The following is a 27,191-nucleotide window of genomic DNA, read 5'->3' on the forward strand; positions in this document are numbered from 1 at the left end:
TCGAAGTCCTGAATACTCTCGCTTCAGACGACGTTCACGCAACAGCGCCAGATCAAGATAGCATGCTTCCGGACCAGGAAGGAGAACAACGCCATTGAGTCGTTCAAGAAGCGCAACACGACCATGACCAACATCATCATGAATTCACATGCCACAATCGACCTGACCCAAGACTCTCCACTCGATGGCAACGGCCAAGACCTGCTCTCCTCACTGCCTCCCGAACTGCTGGACGAAGTGATCTCCTACCTGTATCCTGCCCACTTCCCGGATCGAATCCTCTTCCCGAAACAGGACGAGTCGCCATGCTCTCATCCTCTCGACTTCCTCGCCGCAACGAACCACTCTCTCCGCTCCGCAGTCAACGCCTGGGCACATTCCTTCCTCCTCCAACACGCCCACATCACCAATTACAAACCGAAAACGTCGCTGGCCTCCAGTAAAACCAAGTCCAAGTCAAAAATGAAGACCGCACCATCACCAAATCTCCTCCGCGGCCGCTCCGGACTCCTCACCTGGTCCGAAAAGCACTGCGTCTTCTGCGGCAAAAATTCCGTCCGCCGCGCCATCCTTGCAAACGGACTTCGCTGCTGCGACGCCTGTGACCGCAAAGAGTGGCCAGGCAAGATCACCAAGACCCAAGCGCAGCGGGACTACTTGCTCAAGGAAAGCGATCTTTTCATCCAGATGTACCCCGGCGGAAGAACAGCGGCCCCTGGACTTCTCTATGGAGTCTACTCATGTCAAGGAGGCCACGCTACGATGATCCTGGAAGAAAGCTTGCGGCGGGCGGCTCGCAGAAAGCACGGGGATGGATGGGAAGCCGAGAAGGATCAGAGAGCGGCAGAACGGCAGCGGAAAAGCGCCGGTGACCCGAATCCAGATGCTTGGTCGGAGCTGACCTGGACGAAAGAGGATGGGCTTCAGCTCAGTCCCGAGTGAGTGTCTTTCTCGCTAAGCTACATCCAGCTATTTTCGGTATTTCTTGGATGTGCGCGAGACAATGCCTGCTTGTCCACGATCGTTTCCGGATATGTGTCGACTCGGCACGTCATACGCCTGAACGCTTTCCGCCGTATCAAACCTCCCAAAACGACTCAATTTAAAACTTACGCACCACCGCTGATCTCCTCACTCCATATAGAATCGCCACCATCGAAGCCTCCATCGACGACGCGTATTGGTCCGGCGTCTCCCAGTGGCAATGTATATGCCAAGAATGCCACGCATCGTTCATCGAACAGCATGGCCTTGACGGAGAGAGCGGCTTCATCCACCTAGCAGAGTTGAGCGAACGTGCACGCATCGGGAGAGTCCCAGGTTGGCAGGAGCCGCGATTTATCCGCTTTAATGAAGGCGCCTTGGTCGCGAAGAATCAAGTGAGAAGAGTGCTTTGGTTGGAGGAACGCTGTGGCGGCGGTTTAAATGATTATTGATGATTGTTGAGAGGAACAGAGCCGGAAGGCTAGCGCAATTGCGGTGCTGGTTGGGTGTCAAGTGACTGCTAACTGCAACCTGCTGCTCCTTCCTAGCATTCGAACAATAAAGACACCGTATCCAAAAGTCCTCCTCGTATCCCACGCCAGCTCGGTCCGATATCTCACCACTCCTCGCCTCCATCACCCACCCTGCTCATCTCCCTCATCAATCACTCACATCCTCGTGCAAGCCTCGTAGACGCACCGGCCGCCCTCACCACCTCCATCCCTTCTCCCGCTTAACCCTCGCCTCCACCGGCTTCTCCACCACCACCCCTCCCCCCTCTACATGCTCCACCCCCTCTACCAATCCCTCCACTTCCCTCGCATCCACTTGAACAACATGCTTCGGTCCCTCCACCTCCCCCTCAGACCTCCGCATCTTCCGTGCCAGCCATCCCAACCATCCGACTTCCCACCACCTTGGCGGCTTCTCCTCCCCCTCTACCTTGTTCTCTGCATCACCATCCTTCTTATTGCCTCCCTCCCGCCCTACTCCCTCTTCATCTGCTGCCTGTTCGGCCTCGTGCTTCCCATCATCTTTCACCTGACCCTCCCCTTCTGCCTCGATTGGTGCTGTTTCGGGAACACCGACCTCCTCATCCACCGGTAAAGGTTTCTTCGGTCGATGTCTTTCGATAGCGAAAACGAGGAGCATGCCTGTCATGGAGCCGACGGCGGTGAGGAGCATGCCTAATAAGCTCTCGGCGACGGATTTCATGATAGCGGGGGCGGAGTCCAGGGTTACGGATGGGAGGGGTGGTGGGTTTGGTGGTGGTGGGTGATGGGTGAGTGGTGGTGAGTTGATGTCTCAGAGAGGTGGGTTAATGAATTGGTGAGTTGATGAACCGGCAGTGAAGGCACCGAGGTTGGGTCGTGTGAATGATTCAAAGGTTGAAGATTGGGTGGAATGATGTTGATGCTGGTGAGGATTGGATGATGTTGATATGGTGCTTGCTGAGTTGGACTTTTTGTGCGGTGAACTAGGTGGATTCCAGTTGGGTTCAATGGGAGAGATGGGTAGGGAAGTCGCTAAGTGTTATCAGCAAGAAAGAGTGAGATGAGAAGTGCTCCCTTCCTGCTCACTTCCTACCTGTGTTCTTGGGTATGGCTTGCCGCAGGAATGGTTGACTCCCAAGCTCACTTTTACCTCACTTCAATACGTGAGCTGAAAACTTTCAGCATAGCTTACGCACTGAGTCCAGGTATCGGCGGGCAAAATCCTGTCTGCGTGTGAAGAAAGTCGAAAAGTTGAAAGCAAACACCGTTACCATATCCACGGCGGCAAGTATACATGGAAGAAAGAAAATCGAAACACCATTCAAAGTTTCCCAGCGCCGTTCCTCTCCCATCCCGCCGCCTCTCTCACTGACCCTCCTTCTTCTCCCCCTTCTTCTCCTCCGGCTTCTCCTCCGGCTTCTTCTCCGGCTTCTTCGCCGGCTTAGGATACTCCACAAAATCCGTCTCCCCATTAACCAACTTCCCAAAATTACTCTGCGTCGACCACCTCACATTCGTCGTATACGGATCCTTGACCTCCTCCGTTGGAAGATCCGACTGGGGTGAAATATTGCTCCACCTCGACGTGTCGCCGGCGGGACGATGCGTCCCGAAGATTTGCGGCTGCGACGTAAAACACAACAATTGACTCCTCCCTCCATGCCCAGCGCACGCTTCGCGGAGCTGCAAGTCGTACGGTCCTCGCATGGCTTTTAGTCCCATTTCCCAGAGGATGCGGCGTGCGCCGGCTTGAGATACCGCGTAAGCGACGGTGCAGGTCGGCGTGTGGGCGCGGGAGACGACGCGGGTATGTTCGGGGTACTCGTCGACGTATTGGCGGCTGCCGAATTCGACGTCGATGTGCTTTTTCGCCGGGACGGTGGGGTCGTTGGGGATGACGACGCGACCGAGAGGGACGGATTTGTCGTCTTTCCAGGGGAAGCGCACGCCGCAGTGGCCGAGCCAGAGGACGTCCCAGTATTGGAGGTCGCCGTAGGGGGAGGAGGTGGGTTCGCTGACGGTTTCTTCGTCGAGGTGGAAGTTTTTGGTTTCTTCATTTCCAGGGCTGGGATGAGGGTAGGTGGGGTCGAGGAATTCGTCTGTTGTACCCTCAAGAGGTTGCATGAGGAGTCTTGAGGCTCTGGCGTAGGTGCGCATTTGGGATTTGACGCGGATGTCCCAGTCCACGTCGTCTTCCATGATGATTGCCGAGGAGATACCTTTGTCCACGATGCTGCTATTGTATTAGCTGAGATCTCGCAGGCGGATGGGCCGCAATGAGGTGCGTTGTATTTTTGACATACTCTCTTAAAACATTCATATGAGACCTCCAAGCGCCTGCTCCGCCGGGGTTTGGACGGTACTCCTCGGGACCCGGAGGCCATGCCTTGTCGTCAACTTTAGTGGCAGCATCAACGGCCTCGACTTGCAGTCCGACGAAAGCAGCAGCGAGAGTGAAGGCATCTCTGCGGTCTGTCCGGGTCGCCAGATTGATGATGAAGATCTTCTCAAACTTTTCAGAAGTCAGCTCAGGTCGCGAATGTGAACAGTGGCGAATACGGACCCCCAGTGTTGCATTCATAGTGTCATCAAGGAGACTGTGCTTGATCTGTACCGGCTCTGGCGTTACTCTGTCCATCTGTACTCTCTCCGACTGTACTCTGTGTGTCTGTGTATTGCTCGTGTGCGCGATCTTCGCCAGCGGCGAGGGATCTCCCACCGTGGCTGCAACATTTTCGTATCCAAAATAACAGAGAACAATGATAATGAGGCCGGTGAAAAGAAAGCTGAACCTCGTGAGAGTGTAAGACAGGGTGGTCGTCATGTTTGGCAGCACGACTCCTCGTGAGCCCAGATCGATCGGGTTGAGATGCTGGTTGTAGGTGAGTGCATGATCGGATTGCCAGAATCGAGGAGCAAGTTGTCAGCATCCGGCGACCATGCCCAATTAGACCTTGCAGGGAGGTCGTAATCTCTAGAGGACATGTCGATGAGATGGTCAGGCTATATCCTGGCTAGCCAAAGTATGCTTGGAGAATCCCAGCAGAGCGATCGCAATGCCGGAGAACAATTGTAGCACGCTTCACACCACGGAAGAGGCATGGTGATACAGAAGAGCAGAATTTCACAAGAGTGGCAGCAGTAGTACAGTGTTCGCCTCGAGGTGCGAGCTGGTATTGCACTTGCACTCGCTTCATGAATCTTTCGTATTGCTTTTGGATTCGTCGGGCCCGCTCGGCCAGACAGCGGATGGGAACACCAATGAGCAGGAAGCCTTGTCTGAATCTAATCATGTCAGCGGCAAGCCCTGTCTATCTGATGTTCGCAAAGCATTTCGTCGTCTCAGAATCTTCCGGCATAAGGGTTTCCATGCTCGCCATGGTGATAGTGGTTTACTTTTCGGAAATAAAGTCAGTGCACACCACCGATGAGCTCTGTTTTTAGGGTAATTGGTCTGATTGACCACACGTGGGCGACATTTCGTGTTCCACATGATCCATGTCCGGCTTTCATTTCGCGGGTATTCGAGACCGGGTCATGGGTGTCCGGCTGTAACCTTGTCCAACTGCGGATGCAAATAGAAAGCAACACCGGCAGTCACAGTGCTCCATGTCGGTAAAGGTCTGTCAAACAGGTCCATGAAGACGGAACACTTTCCGGACGACGTTTCATCGGCTTTCTGCAATACTGATGAGCAGGAGTGCTTGCGGTGAGCCAAAGCCGACAGCGTGTATTTCAACGAGAGCAGCAAAGGAGCAACGAGACCGGGCGAGTGAAGGGACGCGCAAGAAGTGACAACGCTGCAGTTGAGCATTGGAGGCCCCTATGTTTCGCTGATCGACTGGCGTATGGAAACAGGAAAGGAAGAGAAAGGAAGCACCCGATGTTGCGTTGGAAGATGGCAGGCATGACTAAGCTTTTCTTGCCTCAGGCCTCAACACACATGATGGTCTTACGCAGAACATCACTTCCCAAGTTTCTTTAGTACTTGTCATGTCTGCATGACTGCATCGACCGCATCTGGCATTCTGACCTTGTTGGACGTTATTGAAGTCTGAGATAGTGGAGATGTGAGGGACCCTCGCTTACGAGCTCGGCGATTTCGATGCTGGCATCCCTGCAGTGGACGGAGGCACAACTGTCTGTCGACGAGGCCTCGTAGCCAACGGGTCCACCAACACAAGCTTCGCGCGATGCCAACTCCCACATGTCATGGATCAGCTTGCCGTCAAACTCTTTTCCAGTGGTCCGCAACCCGAAAGCTCGCAGCTGCTGGCCACGCCAAATGTGCAACATGACCAGAAGCGGTTCGGACGGGAAGGTCAAACGAGATTTGCAAAGCAGATGACCTCAGACGCTAAATTTGCTGCGGATGTGCGCCTGCACTTGGTCAAGCCTCTCGGCACTTCATTATTGATCGTTTGTTTAACCTGCGCTGACGAGCTTCGCCAGCGCTCACGGGACATTCAAAAGGAATCTTTCCGAGGGAGCGAAGCACCGCGAGCTTTCTGCGCCGTCAAGGCTGACATACGTCGGTCTTTTCTATATTCTCCATGATGCGTCCAAGCATCCATCCCGATTCGAACCCTTCGGCCTCTTCTCCCAGCACAACCTTCGAGGTTGTCTTGCACTCCTTATTGTCGTGCACGGCAAACTGCAGGCAAGTCTTGTCCCGCTCGCACATGCCCTCGCATTCGAGCAGAGACGAGACTTCGACAGTCTCTGATCTGTCCTCGCGTCCGGCCACTGTAGGCTGATTATTCCAAGCAGTGCGAGACTCCTGAATTCGGGGCAGAACGTATTGCTCGAAAATGTCTCGATGTCGAAGCACCTGAGACTCCCTCTTCGTTCTGCCTTTCGCTCGTCCCGAAATGATCGTCTGTTCGAGGTTCCAGATGTCTTCGATCTCCGCAGGAGTTTGATGGTGAGATGTGACCGCAGTAGAGCACCAGAGTCCTCCGTCCGGCCGCAGGTCCAGAAAGCTGAGTGGATCGCCCTGCCACGTAGGGAATCCATTCTGCAAATGAACACCAGCTTCCTGCAAAGCGACAGCAAAAATGTGGTCGCCGACCCATAACTTCTCATTGACAGACTCCCAATGACTTTGATCGCTATTGAAAGTTTTGGCAAACTTCTCGAGAGCTGACCTGGAAAGTAAGAAGCCGCTGCCTCCATGCGCGAAAGCCAGATCTTCAATGATGACCTCTGAACCGACGTACAAATCGTCTGTCCACGGTCGTGCAGCGAGGTCCACCAGCAGACTCGACCAGAGGAGATAGGTGTCTGCTTCCACGAAGACGTACCAGCGCTTGTCCGGATACATGTGGATGGTCTGATTCGCCATGGGGAGGAACTTCCATTTGTCGAGCTGCCATCCAGGAATCTTCTTGCGAACGTCTTCGAGCCGTTGTCGACTCTCCGGACCGCTCAGCTCGGAAGGCAATAGACCAGCCCGTCCTTCCGCATGCAGTTTGCGCCACAGCGCAAACTCTGAATGTGTTTCCCGCAATGATGGTGTCGTATACTGGAATGCGTCGTACAGGTGCTCACCACTGGGAAGATCCTCCTCTACGTCCGCGAAGATTACGTGGTTTGGATAACACGTGAGAGTGGTCCGTAGATGGACCGCGAGTTTGCTTTCGACTTCGCTGGCGCCGGTCTTCATGACCACCAGGACGTCGTCGGCTCCGGGAAGTTGTCGGCATAGTGGCACACGGTTCGGTCGGATCGTCCAGGACTTGATGTGATGTACGAACTGCTGATTCTGCCATATCAACAGCAGTAAAAGCGTGGATATGATTGCAACGCCGGGGCGTAAGAGCTGGCGGCGCAGTAAAGGGAGCTCCATCCGTGGTATGGACCGAAGCAGACCATCGGCATCGAGCATATCTTAGACAGCTCATGCAAACTCGGTGATTTTTCGATTCCCTTTTGTGGCAGAAGATTGAATGGAAAGTCCGGCGGATGCCTGGGGGGATCAGTATTAGGGTAGCGGACACAGCGGAAACCATCGTGGGGGCCAGGATCATGGGTTCGAAGCACTAAACAGACAGGGGCGTCTATTCATGAGGCACAGTCAACGGCGCTTGCGGTTCAGAAGACAAGCTGGCAGAAACCACGGCCCGGTGTTTTTCTTCATGCGAACCATCGAGATTCGGGCAGCCTTCCATTGAATTGACGCCAGCTCCCTGCTTGTCTTGTTATTATTATCACAGACACTCTTGTCGGATGCTGGTGTCTGTGTGTATCGAACAGAAGCAGGGGTGACAGCGCCAATCGACGTGGCTACGGGCAAACCCCGGGATTCGTCACGGGCAGCCCATGGTCTTCACGAGCGCCAACAAGGAAGAAACCCTGCTCCAAGACAGCGCGTATCACAAGTCTTGCGCAGCAGCTTTCCACGTATTGGGAAGAATGCCAGGAGGCACCAAAGCCAAGATGGACTGCGAGTTCAACCCTAGATATTTTCGAAACAGCCCGCCATGGAGATCAGAAACAAGACAAATGACATCCTACTGTACTCGCTCGAAAAGACTCTCCCCATCCCATGTATGTGCGCTAGCCCCAAACCCGAGCGCCCCCCCCCCGTGCGCTACCGATCCCCCGTCGAACTACACCTCGCAAATGCAGCGTTGGCACAGCCTATTGATCTCGTCACATCGGCCTGAGACGGCGTGCAACGACCTGTCGAGCCTGGACGGCCTCTGCGTGCAATCCAGGCCGTGATCATTTCCACCCGATCATACTTGGACGCAATATCAGCCCACCTTTCAGCATCAGGCTATTATTACCACAACGTGGCGCCCGCCAGCCCTGCAAGGCAGCAAACACATGGGTCTCGCCACGATGCGTGCCATTACGCTGCAGGCGCTACGGTGCTGTTGAAGACACCAACACGCAGGGATCGAATGATGCGATGCTGTTTAAGGACCAGCGTAGGCGACTTCCCATGGATGGCCTTCGAAAAGCTACATCCGCCGCTGGAGGGCGATCTTCACACCGTTCGTAGGAAAGCGATCGATATCGAGTGCTGCATCGAAGAAGCCTGCAGCGCAAGAGACGATCGTTCTTGCTGGGATTCGAACGACTTGCCTCATACGCTGGAATACTGGACCAGGACATCGTTGTCGCCGGAGATGCCCGTGAACGAAGCAGACGACTGCCCCTGCACGGCGGTTATGTGCATATCGACTGGCCTCTGTCCTGTCCAATGCAGTCCAATCGGACGTTCGAGTAGACGCTCTGAAGATCCCATCACGCGGCAGTTCATGCAAAGCGTGAGCGGCGCAGCAAGTATTCTCAGACATGGACGAGAACGCATCCGCCTCATCGATTGAGTCTGCTCTACACTGTCAAACCTTCACTGTATCTCCCTTTCTCTTTGCTTTGCGGGATCCTAAGGTCATCCGACCGTGTGGTCAAAGAAAACATGATTTTCAAACTGCTTGTTCTTACGACTTTCTTCCAGGACGTCCTCTGTGATTCATTCAAATCGCCGCCAGCATCGAGTGGCAGCCAGGACCTGACCACAAACGTTGTATGGGAATTTGGTTCGACGAAACTCGTGCAGTGGACCTCTACGTCCAGAGAGCCGCATCCTCTTGACCTCTGGTATAACGATCCGGGCGTTGGAAGTTCCCGTCTCGGGTCCATCAAGGAAGGTACAGCAACCCTCCCTCAGCGTCTTTCCGGCTCATCTGACCAACGGCGTAGCTACGAACTATGGCTTCAACTCCTTCAGCTGGACGGTCACAAGCTTGGGCAACCCTTCTTTAGTGCCGGGAGTCTTCTTCATGGGCACCACCGGCATCAATGAAAATGGCGTGGAGGGAGGCATGACGTCGGAATATTTCAATATATCATTGCCAATCTCGTCGACGTCGTCACTACAATCGACATCTTCGATTGCAGCAGTCTCGCCCGCAGCAGCTCCAGTCGCAGCGGTCCCAGTCGCAGCGATCCCAGTCGCAGCAGTTCCGAGTGCAGCAGTTCCGAGTGCAGCAGCCCCAAACGCAGCGGTCTCAAACACAGCAGTCTCGTCCACCACGACAGTCCCGTCCACCACGACAGTCCCTTCCACCACGACAATTTCATCCACCACGATACTCTCGGACGTCACAACCAGTCCCGTTCCTGCATCATCTACAAGCGCAGTCGGGTCCAGCCCAGCACCCGCGGGAGGAGATGGAGGAGGTGGTGGAGGCGGCGGAGGAACGAATGGCACGGCAATCGGTGCGGGCATCGGTGCAGGCATCGGAGGAGCCTTGCTTCTTTCCGTGATTGCATTCCTGGTATTCAAACACCGCAGTCGCAAGGCGACGGCGGCGCCGGCTCCTGCACCAGTATTCACATTTGATGATGGATATTACACGCAGAGTCGTGCGGAGAAGCATTTCGATCCCCACGCCACACAAGGAAATGCTGGGTGGTCAAACGGTCCTCAGGAATTGCCGTCCAGACAAGGCAACACTGGGTGGTCGAACTATCCTCAGGAATTGCAAGCGCATCCTCAGGAATTGCCGGCTTATCGATCGTGATGGTTGCGTGCAACGGAAGCTTAGAAAATCGGCTTCTAGCGTCTTCAAGCTACGTGAATATGTACATATTTCAATTGCCTCAGTGCTCCACAATCACTTCGATCTACTTTTCTTAGGCACCCTGGCCAACCAATAAAAGATGACAGTCGCCACGAGATTGAACGCAACGTAGGCCCAAACGATGCCCAGATTCCGCCATCGATCGCCATACTGTGCGCTCACGCTCTTCAAAAAGATGTTTGTCTGGCTGCCCGTGCAAAAGACGCACTGGGCGGGATTCGAATCTGGGACTTCTTGGAGATAGCCACCCTCCAACTGGATATAAGGTGCCAGATATGTGGAGCAATTCGTCGACGGAGGAGCCGAGAAGTGGAGAAGCTCTTCGTCGAGGCAATGGATCCGTGTATTGGCGAGGCCCACCGAGAGGACGCCAGAAACAAGGTAGGTAAGGGGCGAGATCCGGTACATGAATATCCAGAAGCCAGGAAGGGCTTGAGGCGTTGCCAGAACACTGCAAACGGTGAGGAGTGTCAGCATGACTGTGACCGTACAGGACGGATGGAGGATAGTAGTGTGGACAGACGTACCCGCAGAATATCAGTGAGAGCGAAAACAGCAGGTTGGTGATATTACCAGCGCTTTCAGCAGTGCTCATCAATGCAACTGCCATGCTTGTAAAGGTGCCGGCAAAATTGAAGAACGCCAGGATGAAGAGGAACATAAGAATCGCTCTTTCGCCTGTCTGACCGGCATCAATGGCGTTTTGTTGTAAACCAATCGGGTAATACCAGCAGGCGAAGACCAGCACAGCCATGAGAGAGTTCCATGGGACTTCGACGACGATATCGGATAAGATGAAAGTCTGCCATGAGTACACTTTGGAGGGCAGTTCTCGAGCCTCCGCGAGCTCGCGGCGAGTAATGGCGTGGGGCATCATCTGTTGGCAGAAATTGGTGAAGATGGTCAGCAGGAGGAAAACGGCAAAAAGCTGGTTCTGAGTGCCCTGTATGGAATTGGGCATCTTCCAAAACGAAACGCCGATGAACAACGCCTAGAGAAATGTCAGTCACCCCGTCAGGAAAGAAAGATAACGGACGGGTAGACTTGCGCTGAAAACGCAGAGCGCAACTTTGGACCACAGATACGATGGCGTTCTCCAGTAGTGGCTGAAACCACGCCGGAGTAAGTGCCCGAGTTGCGTGCCAAAGGCGGCGGCGTACGGCCGGTCAGCGTCGATTGCCGTGATTGGCGATGTAATTGATGGCTTCATTCTTGCCAGCTCTGCTTTGACGGCTTGTCGCTCCTCTGATGTATCCCACACGTCGGCCCAAGCGGTGCCGTCGATGTTTCGTGGTGTATTCGTCACGTCCAGAATCCACTCGGCTGGGTTCTCATCACCACCACACGGTCTGGCGCCTTTGTCCTGAAAGTAGTCTATGACTGCGCTGCACGAGGCGCCCAATGCTCCAAAATAGACTGTCCTGCCACCCATGGCGAGGTACAAGAGGCGATCAAACAAACCCAACAACGGAGCTGATGGTTGATGGATGGTGCATAGGATGGCTTGCCCGTTGTCGGCCAACTTCCTGAGCAGGGAGCAAATAGACCACGCGGTTTGACTGTCCAGACCTGCAATACGCCTCAAAGTAAGCACCCCGCCACGCAGACGATTCGCGGTATTTACTTGACTCACCCGATGTAGGCTCATCCAAGAAGAGCAACACCGCTGGCTTGGCCACAAGCTCGACCGCAATTGTGAGGCGTTTTCGTTGCTCAACGTTCAAGCCTGACCAGAGCAAAATTAGCACAAACACATCGACTCTTCGATTCACCTTACTTACCTTCACCTGGCACACCAACCACGGCGTCGGAGTACGCCTCCATATCCAGAATTGCAATGACTTCTTCGACGTACGCGATCTTCTCGTCGTTCGGAACGGTGCGTGGCTGTCGCAGTAGAGCGCTGAAGTTCAAAGCTTCCCGGACTGTGGATGATGCCAGGTGGAGGTCTTGCTGCTGAGCGTAGCCGGTCTGTCTTCGGAAGTCGGGCCCACGAGGAAGGCCGTCGACGAGCATATTGCCGCTGACTACGCCAACACTCACACGATCTGCCAGCACATCCAGAAGTGTCGTTTTGCCAGCGCCAGAGACACCCTTCAGGAAATGTTGTCAGCAATTCGAAACGCACAAAGAGGCATGCGATCCGCACCATTAGAGCAGTCAAAGTTCCAGGTCTGATCCATCCGTCAACACCTTGCAGTATTCGCTTTGAACTGCCTTTGGTCCCAATGTCGAAGCTGACATCATCCCAATGGAAGACCGACTCCTGCTCGGGGCGAAAGGTAACATCTACGCGGCCTTTGCAAGTCGGTTCAGCCATAAGGACGCTTGTCGTTTCGATATTTCCATTACCAACAGATTCTTCGTCCTGCGGCCGATTACGGGGGATGCCACCTCGCTGGAAGAGGAGAGTCTCGCCTTTTGGTTTCTGTTCGGTGACGTACTCCGTGGCAAGGAGGTAGATGGAGCAACCCAGTATCATCAGGGCCAGCATGATACCAAGATTTCTAAGGCCCAGAATCAGCTGACAACAACATGCCACGAGCCACTCCCGATCGAGCCATATTCTGCATACCTCCATAGATGGCTTGCATGATAGCCAAAATTCACAGCTAAGTAGACGTCTCCGTCAATGGCTTCCGCTCCTGCTGTGCTGCCAGAAGTTGCACAGATCCTCTCTCTTGCTTGAATATCATTATACGCTTCTCCATGGGGAACATACTCGGAGCAGGGGATGCTGCGATCGTGGAACTACAAACACAGTCAGCTTCTCAGCGACATTGTAATTCCGCGCGGTGTCCGAACCTCGTTGATCATCAGTGATTCGAAAGCGTATCCAACCGGATTCAAGTAGTTGAGCCAACGAAGCCACGGTCTCATGTACCTCGTAGGAATTGCAAAGCCAGTATAAATCACCAACGCAAGGCTAAACACCGACGCGGGAGCCATGGCCTGCCAAGTCAGTGAGATGCGTAGATGCTGCAAGGAGAGAAATCCGTACCTGAGCCAAAGTCCGGGAAAGAGCGGCAATGCAACGAAAATACATCGACATTGTGAGTGTGCATGCAAATGTGAACACCAAGAAGACAAAGAAATGTCCAGGCGTACGTCTCAGATGGGTCATGAAGTAAAGTGGAAGGCTGGAGCCAATAGCGGTCGTAATCTTGTTGGGTAGGTCGCAGAGCATCGAAGCTGGGCAGCCTCAGTATGTGCTGGGACTTGATGTCTCAAATGTTCTTACCGATTGCTTCCGCGAAAGGGTGACAAAAAGCGTATCTGGCTTGTTTCTCCACGATGGGCCGCTGCGCGTACAGCACCAAGATCTGCTCGTAGCGTCAGGGCGATTTTCTGCATCAAAAAGGGGACAAAAAGTACCTCCAGAGCACTTGCAAATGCAGCCAACATGATGGAGAAGTACAATAGTACCCCGCGGCTGTAAAGAGCGGCGTTGTCATTTGGAAGGCCGTAGAAAACACTGCCGATGACGATGGACAGGATCGAGTTGAAGATGATGCTCGAGATGAGTATGCCCATGTCGCGCTTCAGTCTCTGGAAGCCTCGCCAGACGCACAGGTCAATCTGAGACGGGAGCGACAGGGTGAAGGGCGATCGAGAGCGTCTGTATGTGTTTCAGTATCAGCCACCACAGAACTTGAATAGGATCGACATCGCCATACTGTGACTTTTCTTGCAACGATCTACGTGCGTTTCGAAACTCCTCGAGTGACGGGCCACCGATTGGGTTCGACTCGTTGAACTTGTCAATGTCGTCCTGTAAATGCTTAAACTGCTGGCTCTTCTGCCAGACAACGAAGAAGTCGTCTGGCGTCGCTGGGATTCGGCCAACGAAGTCCTTCCGGATGCGTCGCTCTGCAGGGCTCGTGACAGAAGTAAGGAAATCTGCGGTGGTCTGTCGTGGTTTGGGCTCGAACCCAAGGTCTATGAAATACTCCTTCGCTTCGCTTGCGGGACCGAAGAATATCTGGCGCCCCTCATACAGGACGGAGACTTTGTCGAAGAGCTTGATTTGTAAGTATACTGCCGCAAGATCTGGAAGCCGTACCCACATTGTAAACCGATTGTGGGGCTTGATAGAGCGTGACGGCAATTGTCGTTCCTGCAATGTCCGCCGAGGTTCGGAGAGTTTGGACAAAGTCAAGAGCGGCGGCGCTGTCTAAGCCGCGGGTGCTGTTGTCCCAGCACTGAATCGCACTACGTGCAACGGCTCTGTGGGAGGAAGCAGTCAGATGGCGTATGGATGGGATGGAAGGGAATCTCGCAATACTGACGCTTCTGCGATACTGACACGCTTTACTTCGCCGCCCGACACACCGCGCAAGAATGCGTTTCCCACCTTGCACCGCAATGTCAGCTTCGGTTGTCAACTTTGATTGGCGGGATGTATGCACCTTAGTGTCAGCAATGTGCCGCAAGCCAAACATGGCTATATATGCGTCTCGAACGTGCGTCACGTAAGTCTGGATGGTGTCAGTACGCTGAGGCCGGTATCAGTCGATGTAGAGGGAAAGCAGTGGAACCCACGTCTCGGTTGACGCCCGGAATTGATTCGCATGGAGCCTACCGCCGGTCAGCAACGAACACGATGCCTTCATAATTCTACATGCCCTTGCTCGCGCTGCAAATTCCAGGGTCTCTTTGACAGTCAATTGGTGGAAATGGACATCTGTCTCGGCTTGATAAACCGCCTCTCCTCTGAACTCCTTGTGCATAACGTGACCGGGTACGCCTTGGTAGTTCATATAAGTTGTGTTCCCGAGTCGAAGCTGATCCAATTCTCCGGCAATCGACTTGAGCAGAGTGGAACACCCACTGGACCCGTTAGCTTGACGTATTGCATACTGCCAGAGGGTGACCACTTACCTGCCCGGCTGTCCTAACACAAGGAGCATCTCTCCATGTCTGATCAAGCCATCGCACTTTTTAAGGATAGATCTCTTGACATTGCGGCTTGCGGTCAGTTTCTGGGCGATGGTATCGATTATGGCGATAGGCTGGTTCCAGAAAGTCTTTTGATAATCGCTTGGCTGCCAGAATGCCTCGACTGAGAGGTCTCGGTAGCTGACACCGACGATTTGTTTCGAATTCGATGCTCGATTAGCCTCGATGAGACCCTCAAAGTTCTTCAACCATGACCTGGCTTCGAAAGAATCGGATTTCGGATCCAACGGCGGGTAGTCATGCCGCAAGAATGTGTTGATGAGCTGTTCGGTCGTGGGACCGACAGCATGAGTGTTTGCGACGACCACCTGTTCTTTCAATGTGGCAAAGTCGAACTCGCTCGTGCTTTGCGAGAGCGTCTCATTCGCGTATAGCGATAGCTCAGTGGCACTTCCCAGCGAGTGGCTGCCATCCATTTTTGCGCCTCCAAGTCCAAATGCTTGGGTCGGCACGAAATGCTGCTCACTTGCTTCCTCTTCTTGGAAGTAGCTCGGTCTTCCATTTTCGCATATCATTCTCATGGTGTCCTGCAATTCGAAGTCCGCTTTCTGTGCGCTCACCCATGTGCCGTCTGCTAGTCGGGCCACACTACAGTGCCAAGGTGTAGTAAAGCCTGTCTTGGTGTGGAGCAGACTTATGGAGATTTTGTGCTCGCCCGTGGACTGATGAATGGAAAGACGCAGGTGCTCTGGGAAAGCCGCCCTGACAGCACCGGCAAAGGCCTGTTTAGAACAGATCAGCAACGTGGGCGAAGATTGCACGGGAGAATGGGATCTCTGGAGGCACCCACATATCCTCTGATTATCATTTCCTTGGCCAAAAACTTCACATTCCTCTTGTAGCTGTTCGCTGATCTGTCGCTGCCGAGTGGGAAAATGTGCTTCAAGTCAGACTCGAGAAATCTGCGATAGCCAAGATATGTCATCTTTGTATCTTCCGAGGTGGCTATCTCGTGGTCGATGTCGATGTCATCTTTGCCGAACTCGTTCAGGAGACTGCGTCGGAAGTTGGTGGCACTTGCAACATAGGTAATCTCGTTCAAGACCTCTGAGCCTGGAAACTTGATCAAGTCTCGAATTCTCGCAAACCTGATGTGCTGGAACTCGTGGGCAATTGCCATTGAGCGAAGGGCCTCGCCGTATGCCCATGTATCTTTGTCGGAGATGCTCAACAGGTCTATCATGCCATCAGCTAGTCCGAGAGAGGAATTCTTTACGTTGGAAGGTCAGACACACCGTTGTACACCAGCCCATCCGATATGATGGTGAGGGCGGCCCCTGGAGCGTGGATCGCCTGCACCTTCGCGCACATGGTATTCAGGCGACCTAATGCCAGCTCTTCGGCCTTATCTGGGAGCGTTCCCAGAACCTTGTCGATTTTGTTGGACGACTTGAATGGAAAAGCGGGTAGGCACATTTGAATGCACCTGCCCTGCACCACAAAGCCAGCAATGGTTTCCAGAAACTTGGGTCGACCGAGGGCCAGTTTTTGCTTCGTGTCTCCGAACTTGTGCAGAGCATACTCCAGAATCACATCCAGAATTTTCTCACAGATTCCATCCGGGTCACTCGCTATGAGAGATGAATTCGAGGCGTTCATGTTGTCGTGGACGATCCGTGATCAACAAGCGTGACGGCGAGTTCGTGCGTACAAAAAAGAGAAAAGGACCGTCACTGGGTACAGCGGGAGACGAGCATTTCCGTCGAAGATGAAATATCAGGCGGAGATTCGTCGCCGGTTCGCATCAGGCCTCCCGTGCTGGAGACCAAATTCGCGCAATGGACCTCCCGGCGCGAGGGCATTTGTGGCAGAAGGATGCGAATTTGGCCCTCACCGCTGCCAATTTGTCACGATCCTGGTCGGAATGTCGTGATCTCCCTCAAACTTGCGCGCTGTCGGTGGTGCAACGGTCGCGCGTGGAGTTTGGCGAGGTGAGCAAGTTTGAGCTGCGAATCCTTGAATCCTTGAAAACGCAGGGGCAGGGGCAGGGGCTGCGGCTAGCCTCCACCATGTGCAGACCACCACCAGCACGGTCACTGTACGGAGACCTACAACTAGTCCGTATAGACCGCGTCTCTTAGGAGGCTCCATCGACATTCGACGGGTGAATTGCTGGACTGCTTCACCCGCCGCCATACATCAACAAACACTCCCGCCATGGACGCCAACAACTCCAGCAACATCGGCAAGCGACTGATTCCACAAATTCTGGACGACCTTGCCACTTCGGATCCAGATGTACCGGTTTACTCGCTGGTCTCGACTCCCGATTGTACACAGTCTCGACACGTTTCTGCTCGGGAGTTTGTCAAGGCGGTTGACAAGACGGCTTGGTGGTTGAAATCTTTGATAGAGGATCGGGCAACGACTGCGATCAGGCCGTTGGGCTACATCGGACCACGTACGCAATGCCCAGGACGATCAAATCACAACTGAGTCTGTACCGTTGACACAGGCTCTGGTAGACGATCTACGACACGTCCTTCTCACCTTTGCGTGCGTGAAGATCAACTGCACGGCATGTCAGAACGGTTCATCTTCAGAGAATATAGCAATCCTCTGACGCATTGCGCTAGGCTCTCTTTGTGTCGCCGAAGAACAATGTCGAAGGCACACTTGCGGTGTTGGCAGCCACTGGTTGTGACATATGGGTGCATCCCGGTGAACAGTATCAGTATCTCCCGGTGGTTGCGAAGATACTCGTTCAGCGACCAATGCGAGTTTTGCAGCTTCCTGAACTGGACATGCTCATGGACGTAGAGTCTGTCGAGCCTTTCCCGTACACCAAGACATTCGATGAAGCCTCTCAAGATCCATTCTGCATTCTGCATACGTCAGGAACCACGGGCGTTCCGAAACCTGTGGTGTGGACGCATGCCCTGGTCGGGACAATGGATGCCGTGAGGCTGCTGCCACCGACGCAAGGCGACGGCGGACTGCAGCCATGGACGTCCTTGTTCGAGGCTCGGTCTTCGATATATTCGTCCTTTCCAATGAGTCATGTTCGTACCTATGCATCGTCGTCTGTCACGGACTTTCAGCTAACTTCACGATTATTCTGCAGGGCGCAGGCATCATCATGGACATTCTGCTACCAGCACTGTTCAACCTCCGATGCGTCCTTGGGCCTGCGACCGTTCCGTCCAACATAGACCTGATCAATTCGCTTGCCAAGCACGAGCAGATTGACATATGGAGCATGGTGCCCTCTCTTGTGGACGAGCTGGGCGAGTCGCCCGACGTACTGGAACAGGTCAAGAGATCCAAGTTCATATGTGCCTCTGGAGGTGAGTATACTCCTGTAAAATTGGACTAAATGCCATGACTGATCCCATTCGCACAGGTCCCGTTAGTCCGGATATTGCAGCAAAGGTCAACAAATCAATCAGAGTCTTGAACCTGACGGGCACCACCGAAGGCCTTTTCATCGGCAACCTCGTAGTACCCCGAGAGGATTGGTTTTGGTTCGCCTTTCATCCTTATTCAGGATTCGAGTTTCGTGAGACTGAGCCAGGTGTTTATGAGCATTGGATACATCGAAACGAGCACTGGTCTTTATTCCAAGGCATATTCCACACGTTTCCGGACAAGAACTCGATCAACATGAAGGACATGTACGTCAGGCATCCGGTCAAGCCCGACTTGTGGTCATTCAAGGGGAGAAGCGATGATGTCGTGGTGCTCTCCAATGGATACAAGATCCCACCGTTGGCCACCGAGGCATATATCACGACACATCCCGACATTGCGGGCTGCTTGGTAGTGAGTACAAAACACATTGAGCTTATGAGTGCGATATTGATGACGTTGTCTGTAGATCGGCGACGGAAAACCGCAGCCTGGTCTTTTGATTGAGCTGAGAGATCCGACTCGAACAAAAGATACTGCCCTTTTCGACAGCCTATGGAAGACCATTGAAGAGGCTGTTCAGCGATCCATGTACAGCGTGCAGCTTGATCGAGTGTACGTTGCGTTCTCGGAGCCTCATAAGCCATTCGTTCGCACGGACAAGAATACCGTAAAACGACATGCAACTCTGCTTCTCTACGCCGATTTCATCGAACGCTTCTACCAGTCTCGCGATGATGAGACCGAACTGGTGGCCATTGTCGCCACTTCCGAAGCGTCTGTGATCCAATCACTCCGCAGGATCATTAGCCCTTCATTGCCGACCATTGAAGACGCTCCACCGGACGCCGACTTTTTTCAGCTTGGGTTTGATTCCATATTCGTGTTCCGCTTGATTCGCTCCATCAACACGGCACTCGCATTAGACGACAGAGTCTCACCACGTCACATCTATGCGAATCCCACTCTGGCAAAGCTCGCTGCTCTGATTGTGCGCCTCGCCAGCGGCAAGACCAAAGTCATGTCGTCGGATCCGGGACCAGGCATTGAAAGCGACACAGTCAAACTGAAAGCCAAGATTGACCAGCATAGAGCCCATCAGTCGTTCCGGATGAACCCATTCGACTATATCAATCCGAACCACTACATGGGCATCAATCTCTATTTTGCTCTTGGGGAGGAGCAGACTTTCGAGGGAGTCTTCGCCAAGCTGCAAGCCGGGCTTCGCCGTACTCTGGATCGCATCCCCTCCTTGGATGGGAAGATGATGTTCTGTTCGGACCAAGAGATTGGGCATAAAAAGGGTGATTTGCGTTTGACGATTCCTCCTGTGGGCTACGACGAAGGACACCTCGCGCCACGTCAGCTGACCTTCAAGGACTTGTCAGCAGAACTACCTTCATTCCGTGAGCTGCAAGATGGCGAATTCGTTCCTTCGGCGGTAAGAGATGACATGGTCCTTCCATGCGATCCCTTCCCTCCTTATCCCGCCGACATCATCGTCTCGCGAGCGAACTTTGTCCGAGGGGGTTGCATACTGGCCACCAACTTCCACCACGGATGCCTGGACGGGCTCGGGGTAATGGTCGCTCTGAAATTTTGGGCGGAAAGCTGTCGGTACTTGGATGGCGACTCCACGGCGACGTGCAGCTGGTACGATCCCGAGAGCTCCAATCACGACTTACCGGAGATATTGTACGAGATGGAAGGCCGCGCTCGGCCGCTCGCAGAAGTGGATCCTGGGACCTGGGGATTCCTACCCTTCCTCCCTCTGGAGACGCCCCGGTCTCAACCAGACGAGGCTCCATCCCAGAATTTCGTTCCTCGAGCCAACGAGCCTGCACTGCCTCCGCCTGCAGTATTCCCTCACAAGCTCCTCTGGCCACCCGCCATCGATCCCCAGGGCCGTCGTCTGAAAACCACCATGTTCCTGATCACAGCCGCGAAGCTGGAAGCCCTCAAACAAGAAGTCATCTCCGACCCCGAATCGAAAGGCGTCATCACCTCCCTCAGCGATATTGTGCAAGCCTTTTTCTGGCGCATGGCCATTCGCGCCCGCCACCGTGTCGCAAAGGAGACCCACGGACAGCACTTTTCGCCCGACGAGCCCGCCATCCTGGAACTCCCCATCGACGGTCGTCCCTACTTCTCCGCTCTCCTTCCCGATACCTACATGGGCAGCATGCTCATCCTGAACCGGCCGCACATGTCCGTCGAGAAGCTCTGCGCGGACACCACGACCATCGGACACGTCGCCTACGTCCTCCGCGAGTTCGCCGCTCGCGTCACGCCCCAGCTCTTCCACGACGCCTTCACCCTGCTCCGCACCCTGCCGGACTACGACCGCTTCACCCTCGCGGATATGGGGCTCGACGGGGTGCACAGCATGATTTCCAACATGATGCTCTTCCAGCCGACGGAGATTGCGTTTGGCGATGGCGTGTTCGACAACGGTGGGTCGCCGCTCGCGCTTCGCCCGCAGATTGAGCGGGGCGGTCAGCGATTCCGGTTCTTGGTCATTTTCCCTATGCGCGGCGATGGCGGGGTGGAGTTGGTGCTGGGTACGTTGCCGGAGGAGCGGGAGATGTTGCTGGCGGATCCCGAGGTGAAGCGGTATGCGACGCTGATTGACGGTTGATCGAGGTGGAATTGTGTCGATTTATTAGACCGTCCCGCCCGGGTTCCATTCTGAACTTCACCTCTTCCTGGTATGATGATTGATACGGGTTGAGAGGTGTAAGCCTTTCGTGCCTCAAGCTGCGTACTGGAGAGAGATTTGACGATGATCGACTGATAAAAAGTGCTAACAGTATGGCCAACTTAAAAAGTTGCATTCCTGTACAGGGACCTGCGCATGCTATGCTGTCTCCGTGTTGCTTCGAAGGAGACGCCGCCGTCAAAGTCGCCTCTTTTGTGCTCCACCATAGAGCTGGCGTGGTGGCTAGCTACATCTTGGCCGGCAAAACGACCAAATGCCTTGCATCTCCATCGTCCTCGGTGCTAGCGTATTCGCTGTGACTCCCTCCATCGCGCTCTTCTGCATACCCTACACGCTGATCGTACGCCAACCATCTCTCCCGGTCCCGCTTGAAGAATGAAACGTACTGCCGACAGACCTCCATCACACAGGCGAAGAACACAAACACCAGGCTGAGGACAAGTGGGAAGCGAAGCTCGTGGGTGGCGTTTTGAAGTGGGGCCGAAGCGACGTAGTTGATCCAGACCTAGACGTTGTTTCCATGTCAGATGTCGCTGAGAGAGTTTCGAAGCGTGAAAATGGAGGGGACCATGTCCGAGGGCTTACCGTTGAGCTGGAGAGGATGTACTGCAGACTGAACCAGCGGACTTCGTTGCGCGAGGGCACCATTTCCGAGAACATGACCCGGAAGGTGGTGTTGACGATCACACCCGAGAGGTAGATCAAGAAAGTCTGGGCATAAAATTCCCACCTGGCCTGGAGGGAATGTGTTAGTCATTGGCGTGCGCTATACATGCACATGTCAGAGGAAACGAACCTTGAACCCAAAGTCGACGCTGGCAAAGCCGACGCAGCCCCAGGCGGGCTGAATGAGGACTATGGCGTATCCAATAAGAAGCCAAGTCTCGAGGCGGATCGGGACATGAGGGCGGACGAGCAGAAAACCGATCGAGGCTATCACGCCGGATACCGTGGCAGCGAGGGCATAGAGGGTGTACTCCAGCGTGTTTGGTTTGATCTCGGCATAGAAGAGCTGTCCAGTCACGGAGGAGATGGCGTAGGTGCAGTCGGTGTAGATGGTGTAACTGATAAGGAGAAGCGTCATGCTTCTGCGATTTGCCATGTCGGCAAATGGCTGCAAGACTGCAGAATGCCGCTGCGTTAGAACTGCGAGAGTCCCCATGTGAAGGATTGGAGATACACTTACATTCGATCAGTGGCCCGGCCGTCTCGCCCACGAGTTCCTCGGCATCCTTCGCTGGAAGGCGAGGGAGGCCAAAGTACACGACCGAGGCGCCTGCGACGGTAATGAAGCCCACGGTTGTCGCGACGAGCAAGCCCGGCGCGTTGACGTTCTTGGTCGTTTCCGTGATTATGATGACGATAATGTACATGATCAGGGCGCCAATGGAATTGGCGAACGAGCCGATGACCGTCATCTTAAAGCCGTATGTGCGCTTCTCGGAGCTCTCGACGGATGCATTCCCGATGGGTGCATTGGACGAGCTGGGTGGGGAGGGCGGCGATGGAAGCACGTTCGGATGACCGTGACTGCGTGTTGACGCTTTGATCGCGGCCGCATTCTCCCGCATGCAGTATGGAACGTAGATGTTGAGGACGGCCACGAGGATGTTGGTGGCGATGGTAAAGACGATGGACAAGGCCGAAAGTACGTTGAAGTCGTAGCTCGAAGTGTCCTGCAACCAGTACACCGGTATCGTGAAGCATCCGTACGTCACGAAGCCGATGGTGACCAGGAGATGTTTGTGGGCTGAAATGAAAGCGCGTGAGGCTGTGAGCTGACTTTAAACGGGTTCAACGCGGAGGGACAAGGACTCACACCAGTAGTCGGAGTAGGCGGCGAGGAACAGAGTGATGAGACCCGACAGGCCGATACCGAAGGCGTTCATGTAGAGCAGTACCGAGTTCAGGTCCATGTGGGTGCCCAGCCAGGGCACGATGCAGTAGTCGACACATGGCCCGCCGACGCTGTCCTTGCCGATGGCATAGCCCACGGCCTGCAGCTGGTATTGGGTATAAGTGCCGAAGACGGAGAAGGGCAGGGAGATGAGGGTCTGGGCGTAAATGTACGTGTGCAACGCCGTGTCGCTGGTCCACCAACGCCGGATGGATGCCATGTCGTGGAGTGCGAGGGGAAGGGAGAACGTTGGAGTCGCAAATGGTTCAACATCGACCGAGCCACCGCCAGACGCATACGAGGCCGATTGAGGCCAATTGAGAAGGAGGCTCGACCCCTGCTGCGCAACTATGAGCAAGTTATCAGACCAGGCACGGGAGGCTCCTGGAAGATGCGGCGGGACTTCGGTATTAGCTAGGTCTACGGAGGACTGGACCGTCGACATGGGACGGGATCGTCTCACTGCCAAGCTCCTTCGACATGCACGACCAATGCGGGTGTTGTTGACAGTGACGGGCTCGGGTGAAAGCACTTTCATCAAGACTGCCAGTGGATTGAGCGAGGTTGGCGTTGGACATGACCTTGATTCTCGCATGTTTCGACCAATAGAGGAGGCCAAAGAGGCGCAGGACCATAAGCTGCAACTTGTCCTGGAGGAAGCCCAGAGAGACGCTCGCAATATCTCATTACGATCGGTTGTGTTCCATTATTGCGGAGAGCGCGCGATAATGGCAAGGGCCTACATCTCGCGCAGTAGGTAGGTAGCGGAGGACAGAATTGTAAAGACTTCTTGCTTGCATCGACTAGAGCGTTGCCCAGATATTTGTCACAGGCCATATGTCGCGGCATGACACGAGGATTAAGCGAGCAAAAGATGGATTCGATGTTCCATGCGAGGATCACTTTACACCGACGAAAAGAATATCAATCTGTGAGATCGACGGCGATACTCTACATCACTCTCAGAGCAAAATAACCATTGCAACGCCTCGAGACATCAAACGAATCCCGCCTCACAAGCCAATATGTCTAAAAGAAAAGCCCCCGAAGCCGCAACCAAGCCAGCGGACAAAATGGACCTCGACGACGACGACTCCTCCGGCTCCGACGACGACAAATCTCTCCTCAACGTCGACTTCGAATGGTTCCCACCCAACGAATCAGTCGACTTCCACGGCCTCAAAACTCTTCTCCGCCAACTCTTCGACGTCGACAATCAACTCCACGAACTCTCCTCCCTCACAGACCTCATACTCTCTCAAACCCACATCGGCTCGACCGTAAAATGCGACGGCGAAGAGTCCGATCCTTACGCCTTCCTCACCGCTTTACCGCTCTCTCATCTCCGGGCGGGAAACCCTGCACTGCAAACACTGGCAACATATTTCCTCTCCCGCTCCCAATCTTCCACCAGCCCCGGCCTAGCAGAAACCCTCACCACCCTCCTCGATGAAGACTCAAAAGCCAACATCGGCCTCATCCTCACGGAACGCTTCATCAACATGCCCCATCAAATCATCCCGCCACTCTACACCATGCTACAATCCGAACTCTCCTCGGCCATCTCCTCAGAACCACAATTCAAATTCACGCACTACCTCTTCCTCTCAAAAACCTACACGGAAGTCGCAAGTCAATTGGATGCCAAAGATGCGCAACCGAGTAAGAAGTCGAAGAAGGAGAAGAAAGCGGCAGGCAAGGAGGAGGTGTTTTATTTCCATCCGGAAGATGAGGTTTTGCAGAGGTTTGCGGTTGTGAGTGGAGCGTTTGAGTATGAGAAGCAGGGCGAGGAGGGAGCGAGTGATGCAAAGAGGGCGTTTCAGGATTTGGGGGTGAGGCCGCAGGGTTTGATTATGGTTATTGAGGCGGCGAGGTTTGAGAAGGCGGTGGAGGCGGTTGTGGAGTATTTGAGCGGAGAGTAGAGCGTGTGACGGAATGAGTGGTTGTCGAGGTGGTGATGGTGAAGGAGCGGAGTTCGAAGGGTCGAACGAGTTGAATGCAAGACCTGAGTACTCTTTTACAGACTTCCACTCGCTAAAAAGAAGATGTATATCTCAAACTGTACACAGCGGACTGAGAATACTTTTCGGCCATACCTTATGGCCACTTGCATACCCAGCCCACACAACGCAACCTCGAATCCCTCCTGCGGCATATGCCCCCTCCGCGCCTGTATTTGTATCATTCCAGCCCAGACAACAGCCACTCTAGCCAATAACCAGAGCACCATCCTCAGGGAAATCATACTCCGGCACCTCCAAGTTCAACGGCGCAGGGCCCTTTCGAATTCTCCCCGAAATATCATAATGGCTTCCGTGACACGGGCAGAACCAGCCTCCAAAGTCACCCGCCTCGCCAATGGGCACACAACCCAAGTGCGTGCACACACCCAACATGATGAGCCACTCGGGCTTCTTGACGCGGTCGGCATCCGGTTGTGGGTCGCGCAGCTTCTTCCAGTCGTAGGCTTCGGCTTCTTTGATCTCGTCGCCGGTGCGGTGGCGGATGAAGACGGGCTTGCCGCGCCACTTGATGATTACGTTCTTGCCTTCGGGGATGGAGGCCAGGTCGACTTCGACTTTGGCTTGCGCGAGGACGTCGGCGGAGGCGGACATGTTGACGAGGAAGTCTAGATGTTGAGGTCAGGCATCGCGCCGGGTATTGATAGTGTGTCATGCTGTATGCTCACCCTGCACGGTATTCTTGGCTCCCAATGCGGACACACCACCCATAGCGCCGACCATGAAGTACTGGAACAATTTGTTTCCAGTCTCACCACCCGACGAGCGGTACTTCTGGAAGCTGGGGATGTGGGTGGTATCCTGTTTGCCGGACACACCGCGGGAGAAAGGCGAGGTGTACTCGTGGGTCGAGGTCGAGGCATCGGCGTAGGTTCTGGTGTTGACGGCGGCCGAGGATCGCAGCGCTGGCAGCTGCTGGCGCGCGGCGTGGCGAACCAGCGAGGTGGCGGCCTTGGTGGAGAGAGACATGATGGCGGCGAAGACCGGTGGAGAGAAGATCGGTCGTGGAGGGTGACGGACTCGCAGCGCAATGGCGGAAGCAGTGGTGTGGTGAAAGGGTTGATGATGCTGGAGATGTTGCAGATGTGAGAACGGGAAAAACCGCTAGCCAATCCCGAGCGGCGTATTTGGGAAAGAGCAAATCTGAGAAGTCGTGCCTCAGGCAGACATTGTTGGACTATTCGGTCGTCCTGACTTCAAGCTTCACGTCCATCAATCGCAAACGCAACACCGAACACCACAAAATCATCAGAACCTCCCGTCGCCACAATGTCATCTTCACGTGGCAGCGGCAGCGCCAACACATCTCGGAAGCGTAGCGCACTAGAATCAGTAGACAGCAATACAAGCATATCACAACCATCCAAGCGACCAAGAGCCACATCTTCGAAGACCAAATCAAAGAGCGAAAACATCTCAAAATACCTCAAGAATCCTCGAGCTCAAAGAACGTCGACAACTTCGTCCGCATCTCCCACAAAACCTAAACAGAACGCCAACCCGCATGCCATGTCCCTCTCCCACCACACCGGCGACATCTTCTCAGCAAGCTCCAGGACTCTCATCCTCCACGCCTGCAATTGCGAAGGCTCCTGGGGCGGCGGCATCGCTCTCGCCTTTCGCAAGCACTACCCGCAAGTATTCAAGATCTACGCCGACCACTGCGCGAAGTTCAAAGGACGAATGGGAGAGCTGGTCGGCACGAGTCTGTTGATTCCGCCGGCGATTAAGGGTGTGGAAGCGAAGAAGGGCCATTGGATTGGATGTTTGTTTACGAGCGGGTTCAAGGGTAAGAAGAAGGACTCGCCGAAGAAGATCCTCGAGAGTACGGAGACTTCGATTGGGGATCTTGTGGCGCAGGTTAAGAAACTTGGGGGTGGAGGTGCGGGCTGGGGTGAGGATGTCCCCGGTGACTATGAAGATGAGGCAACTCAGCAAGACGGCTCCGAGGAGGATGGCAGTCATCAGTCTGCTAAGGACGACGCTAGTCGTACGAACGGCGACACTGCCGGTGAAGCGGAAGACAATGGCGACGGCAGTGGAAAGTCATCCAAGTCGCCCATCACCTCCGTCCGAATGTGCAAAATCAACTCCGGCCTCTTCAACGTGGAGTGGGAGCGTACGGTAGAAGTGTTGGAGGGAATCGACGTACCGGACGGACATCCGATGAAG

General features: G+C 54.3%; 11 protein-coding genes across 11 annotated transcripts; 4 read left to right on the plus strand and 7 right to left on the minus strand.

Moving 5' to 3' along the window:
- Positions 1-138: 138 nt before the first annotated feature.
- On the plus strand, positions 139-942 carry MYCGRDRAFT_95595 (uncharacterized protein; the record flags this gene model as incomplete). Its single annotated transcript, XM_003849272.1, has 1 exon — positions 139-942. One exon carries the CDS (start codon positions 139-141, stop codon positions 940-942), a length of 804 nt encoding a protein of 267 aa, XP_003849320.1.
- A 750-nt stretch (positions 943-1,692) lies between these two features.
- MYCGRDRAFT_95596 (uncharacterized protein) lies at positions 1,693-2,199 on the minus strand (the record flags this gene model as incomplete). Its single annotated transcript, XM_003849744.1, has 1 exon — positions 1,693-2,199. The coding sequence occupies one exon, from the start codon at positions 2,197-2,199 to the stop codon at positions 1,693-1,695; it is 507 nt and encodes a 168-aa protein (XP_003849792.1).
- A 644-nt stretch (positions 2,200-2,843) lies between these two features.
- On the minus strand, positions 2,844-4,306 carry MYCGRDRAFT_75366 (uncharacterized protein; the record flags this gene model as incomplete). Its single annotated transcript, XM_003849743.1, has 3 exons — positions 2,844-3,711; positions 3,782-3,990; positions 4,042-4,306. 3 exons carry the CDS (start codon positions 4,300-4,302, stop codon positions 2,844-2,846), a joined length of 1,338 nt encoding a protein of 445 aa, XP_003849791.1.
- Positions 4,307-6,033: 1,727 nt separating this feature from the next.
- MYCGRDRAFT_24569 (uncharacterized protein) lies at positions 6,034-7,182 on the minus strand (the record flags this gene model as incomplete). Its single annotated transcript, XM_003849742.1, has 1 exon — positions 6,034-7,182. A coding segment is annotated over one exon (1,149 nt), but the record flags the coding sequence as incomplete, so codon positions are not given.
- Positions 7,183-10,108: 2,926 nt separating this feature from the next.
- On the minus strand, positions 10,109-16,633 carry MgAtr7 (ATP-binding cassette multidrug transporter; the record flags this gene model as incomplete). Its single annotated transcript, XM_003849741.1, has 20 exons — positions 10,109-10,526; positions 10,603-11,066; positions 11,124-11,644; positions 11,709-11,801; positions 11,857-12,169; positions 12,225-12,582; positions 12,651-12,826; positions 12,881-13,027; positions 13,077-13,267; positions 13,317-13,398; positions 13,451-13,694; positions 13,753-14,096; positions 14,143-14,302; positions 14,365-14,429; positions 14,485-14,553; positions 14,618-14,653; positions 14,701-14,905; positions 14,957-15,756; positions 15,825-16,210; positions 16,270-16,633. 20 exons carry the CDS (start codon positions 16,631-16,633, stop codon positions 10,109-10,111), a joined length of 5,436 nt encoding a protein of 1,811 aa, XP_003849789.1.
- A 558-nt stretch (positions 16,634-17,191) lies between these two features.
- MYCGRDRAFT_75370 (uncharacterized protein) lies at positions 17,192-21,020 on the plus strand (the record flags this gene model as incomplete). Its single annotated transcript, XM_003849273.1, has 6 exons — positions 17,192-17,435; positions 17,500-17,534; positions 17,611-18,036; positions 18,099-18,321; positions 18,378-18,796; positions 18,852-21,020. The coding sequence occupies 6 exons, from the start codon at positions 17,192-17,194 to the stop codon at positions 21,018-21,020; spliced, it is 3,516 nt and encodes a 1,171-aa protein (XP_003849321.1).
- Positions 21,021-21,327: 307 nt separating this feature from the next.
- MYCGRDRAFT_48164 (uncharacterized protein) lies at positions 21,328-21,833 on the minus strand (the record flags this gene model as incomplete). Its single annotated transcript, XM_003849740.1, has 2 exons — positions 21,328-21,606; positions 21,687-21,833. Coding segments are annotated over 2 exons (426 nt in total), but the record flags the coding sequence as incomplete, so codon positions are not given.
- Positions 21,834-22,121: 288 nt separating this feature from the next.
- Positions 22,122-23,218, minus strand: MYCGRDRAFT_95601 (uncharacterized protein; the record flags this gene model as incomplete). The annotated part of the gene is made up of 3 exons (XM_003849739.1): positions 22,122-22,165; positions 22,288-22,851; positions 22,921-23,218. 3 exons carry the CDS (start codon positions 23,216-23,218, stop codon positions 22,122-22,124), a joined length of 906 nt encoding a protein of 301 aa, XP_003849787.1.
- Positions 23,219-24,101: 883 nt separating this feature from the next.
- On the plus strand, positions 24,102-24,911 carry MYCGRDRAFT_17219 (uncharacterized protein; the record flags this gene model as incomplete). The annotated part of the gene is made up of 1 exon (XM_003849274.1): positions 24,102-24,911. A coding segment is annotated over one exon (810 nt), but the record flags the coding sequence as incomplete, so codon positions are not given.
- A 273-nt stretch (positions 24,912-25,184) lies between these two features.
- On the minus strand, positions 25,185-26,051 carry MYCGRDRAFT_75376 (uncharacterized protein; the record flags this gene model as incomplete). The annotated part of the gene is made up of 2 exons (XM_003849738.1): positions 25,185-25,627; positions 25,688-26,051. 2 exons carry the CDS (start codon positions 25,986-25,988, stop codon positions 25,206-25,208), a joined length of 723 nt encoding a protein of 240 aa, XP_003849786.1.
- A 498-nt stretch (positions 26,052-26,549) lies between these two features.
- MYCGRDRAFT_28514 (uncharacterized protein) lies at positions 26,550-27,158 on the plus strand (the record flags this gene model as incomplete). The annotated part of the gene is made up of 2 exons (XM_003849275.1): positions 26,550-26,921; positions 27,075-27,158. Coding segments are annotated over 2 exons (456 nt in total), but the record flags the coding sequence as incomplete, so codon positions are not given.
- Positions 27,159-27,191: the final 33 nt, after the last annotated feature.

This window comes from Zymoseptoria tritici, chromosome 9, assembly GCF_000219625.1.
Source record: "Zymoseptoria tritici IPO323 chromosome 9, whole genome shotgun sequence".
Classification (NCBI taxonomy): Eukaryota; Fungi; Ascomycota; class Dothideomycetes; order Mycosphaerellales; family Mycosphaerellaceae; genus Zymoseptoria; species Zymoseptoria tritici.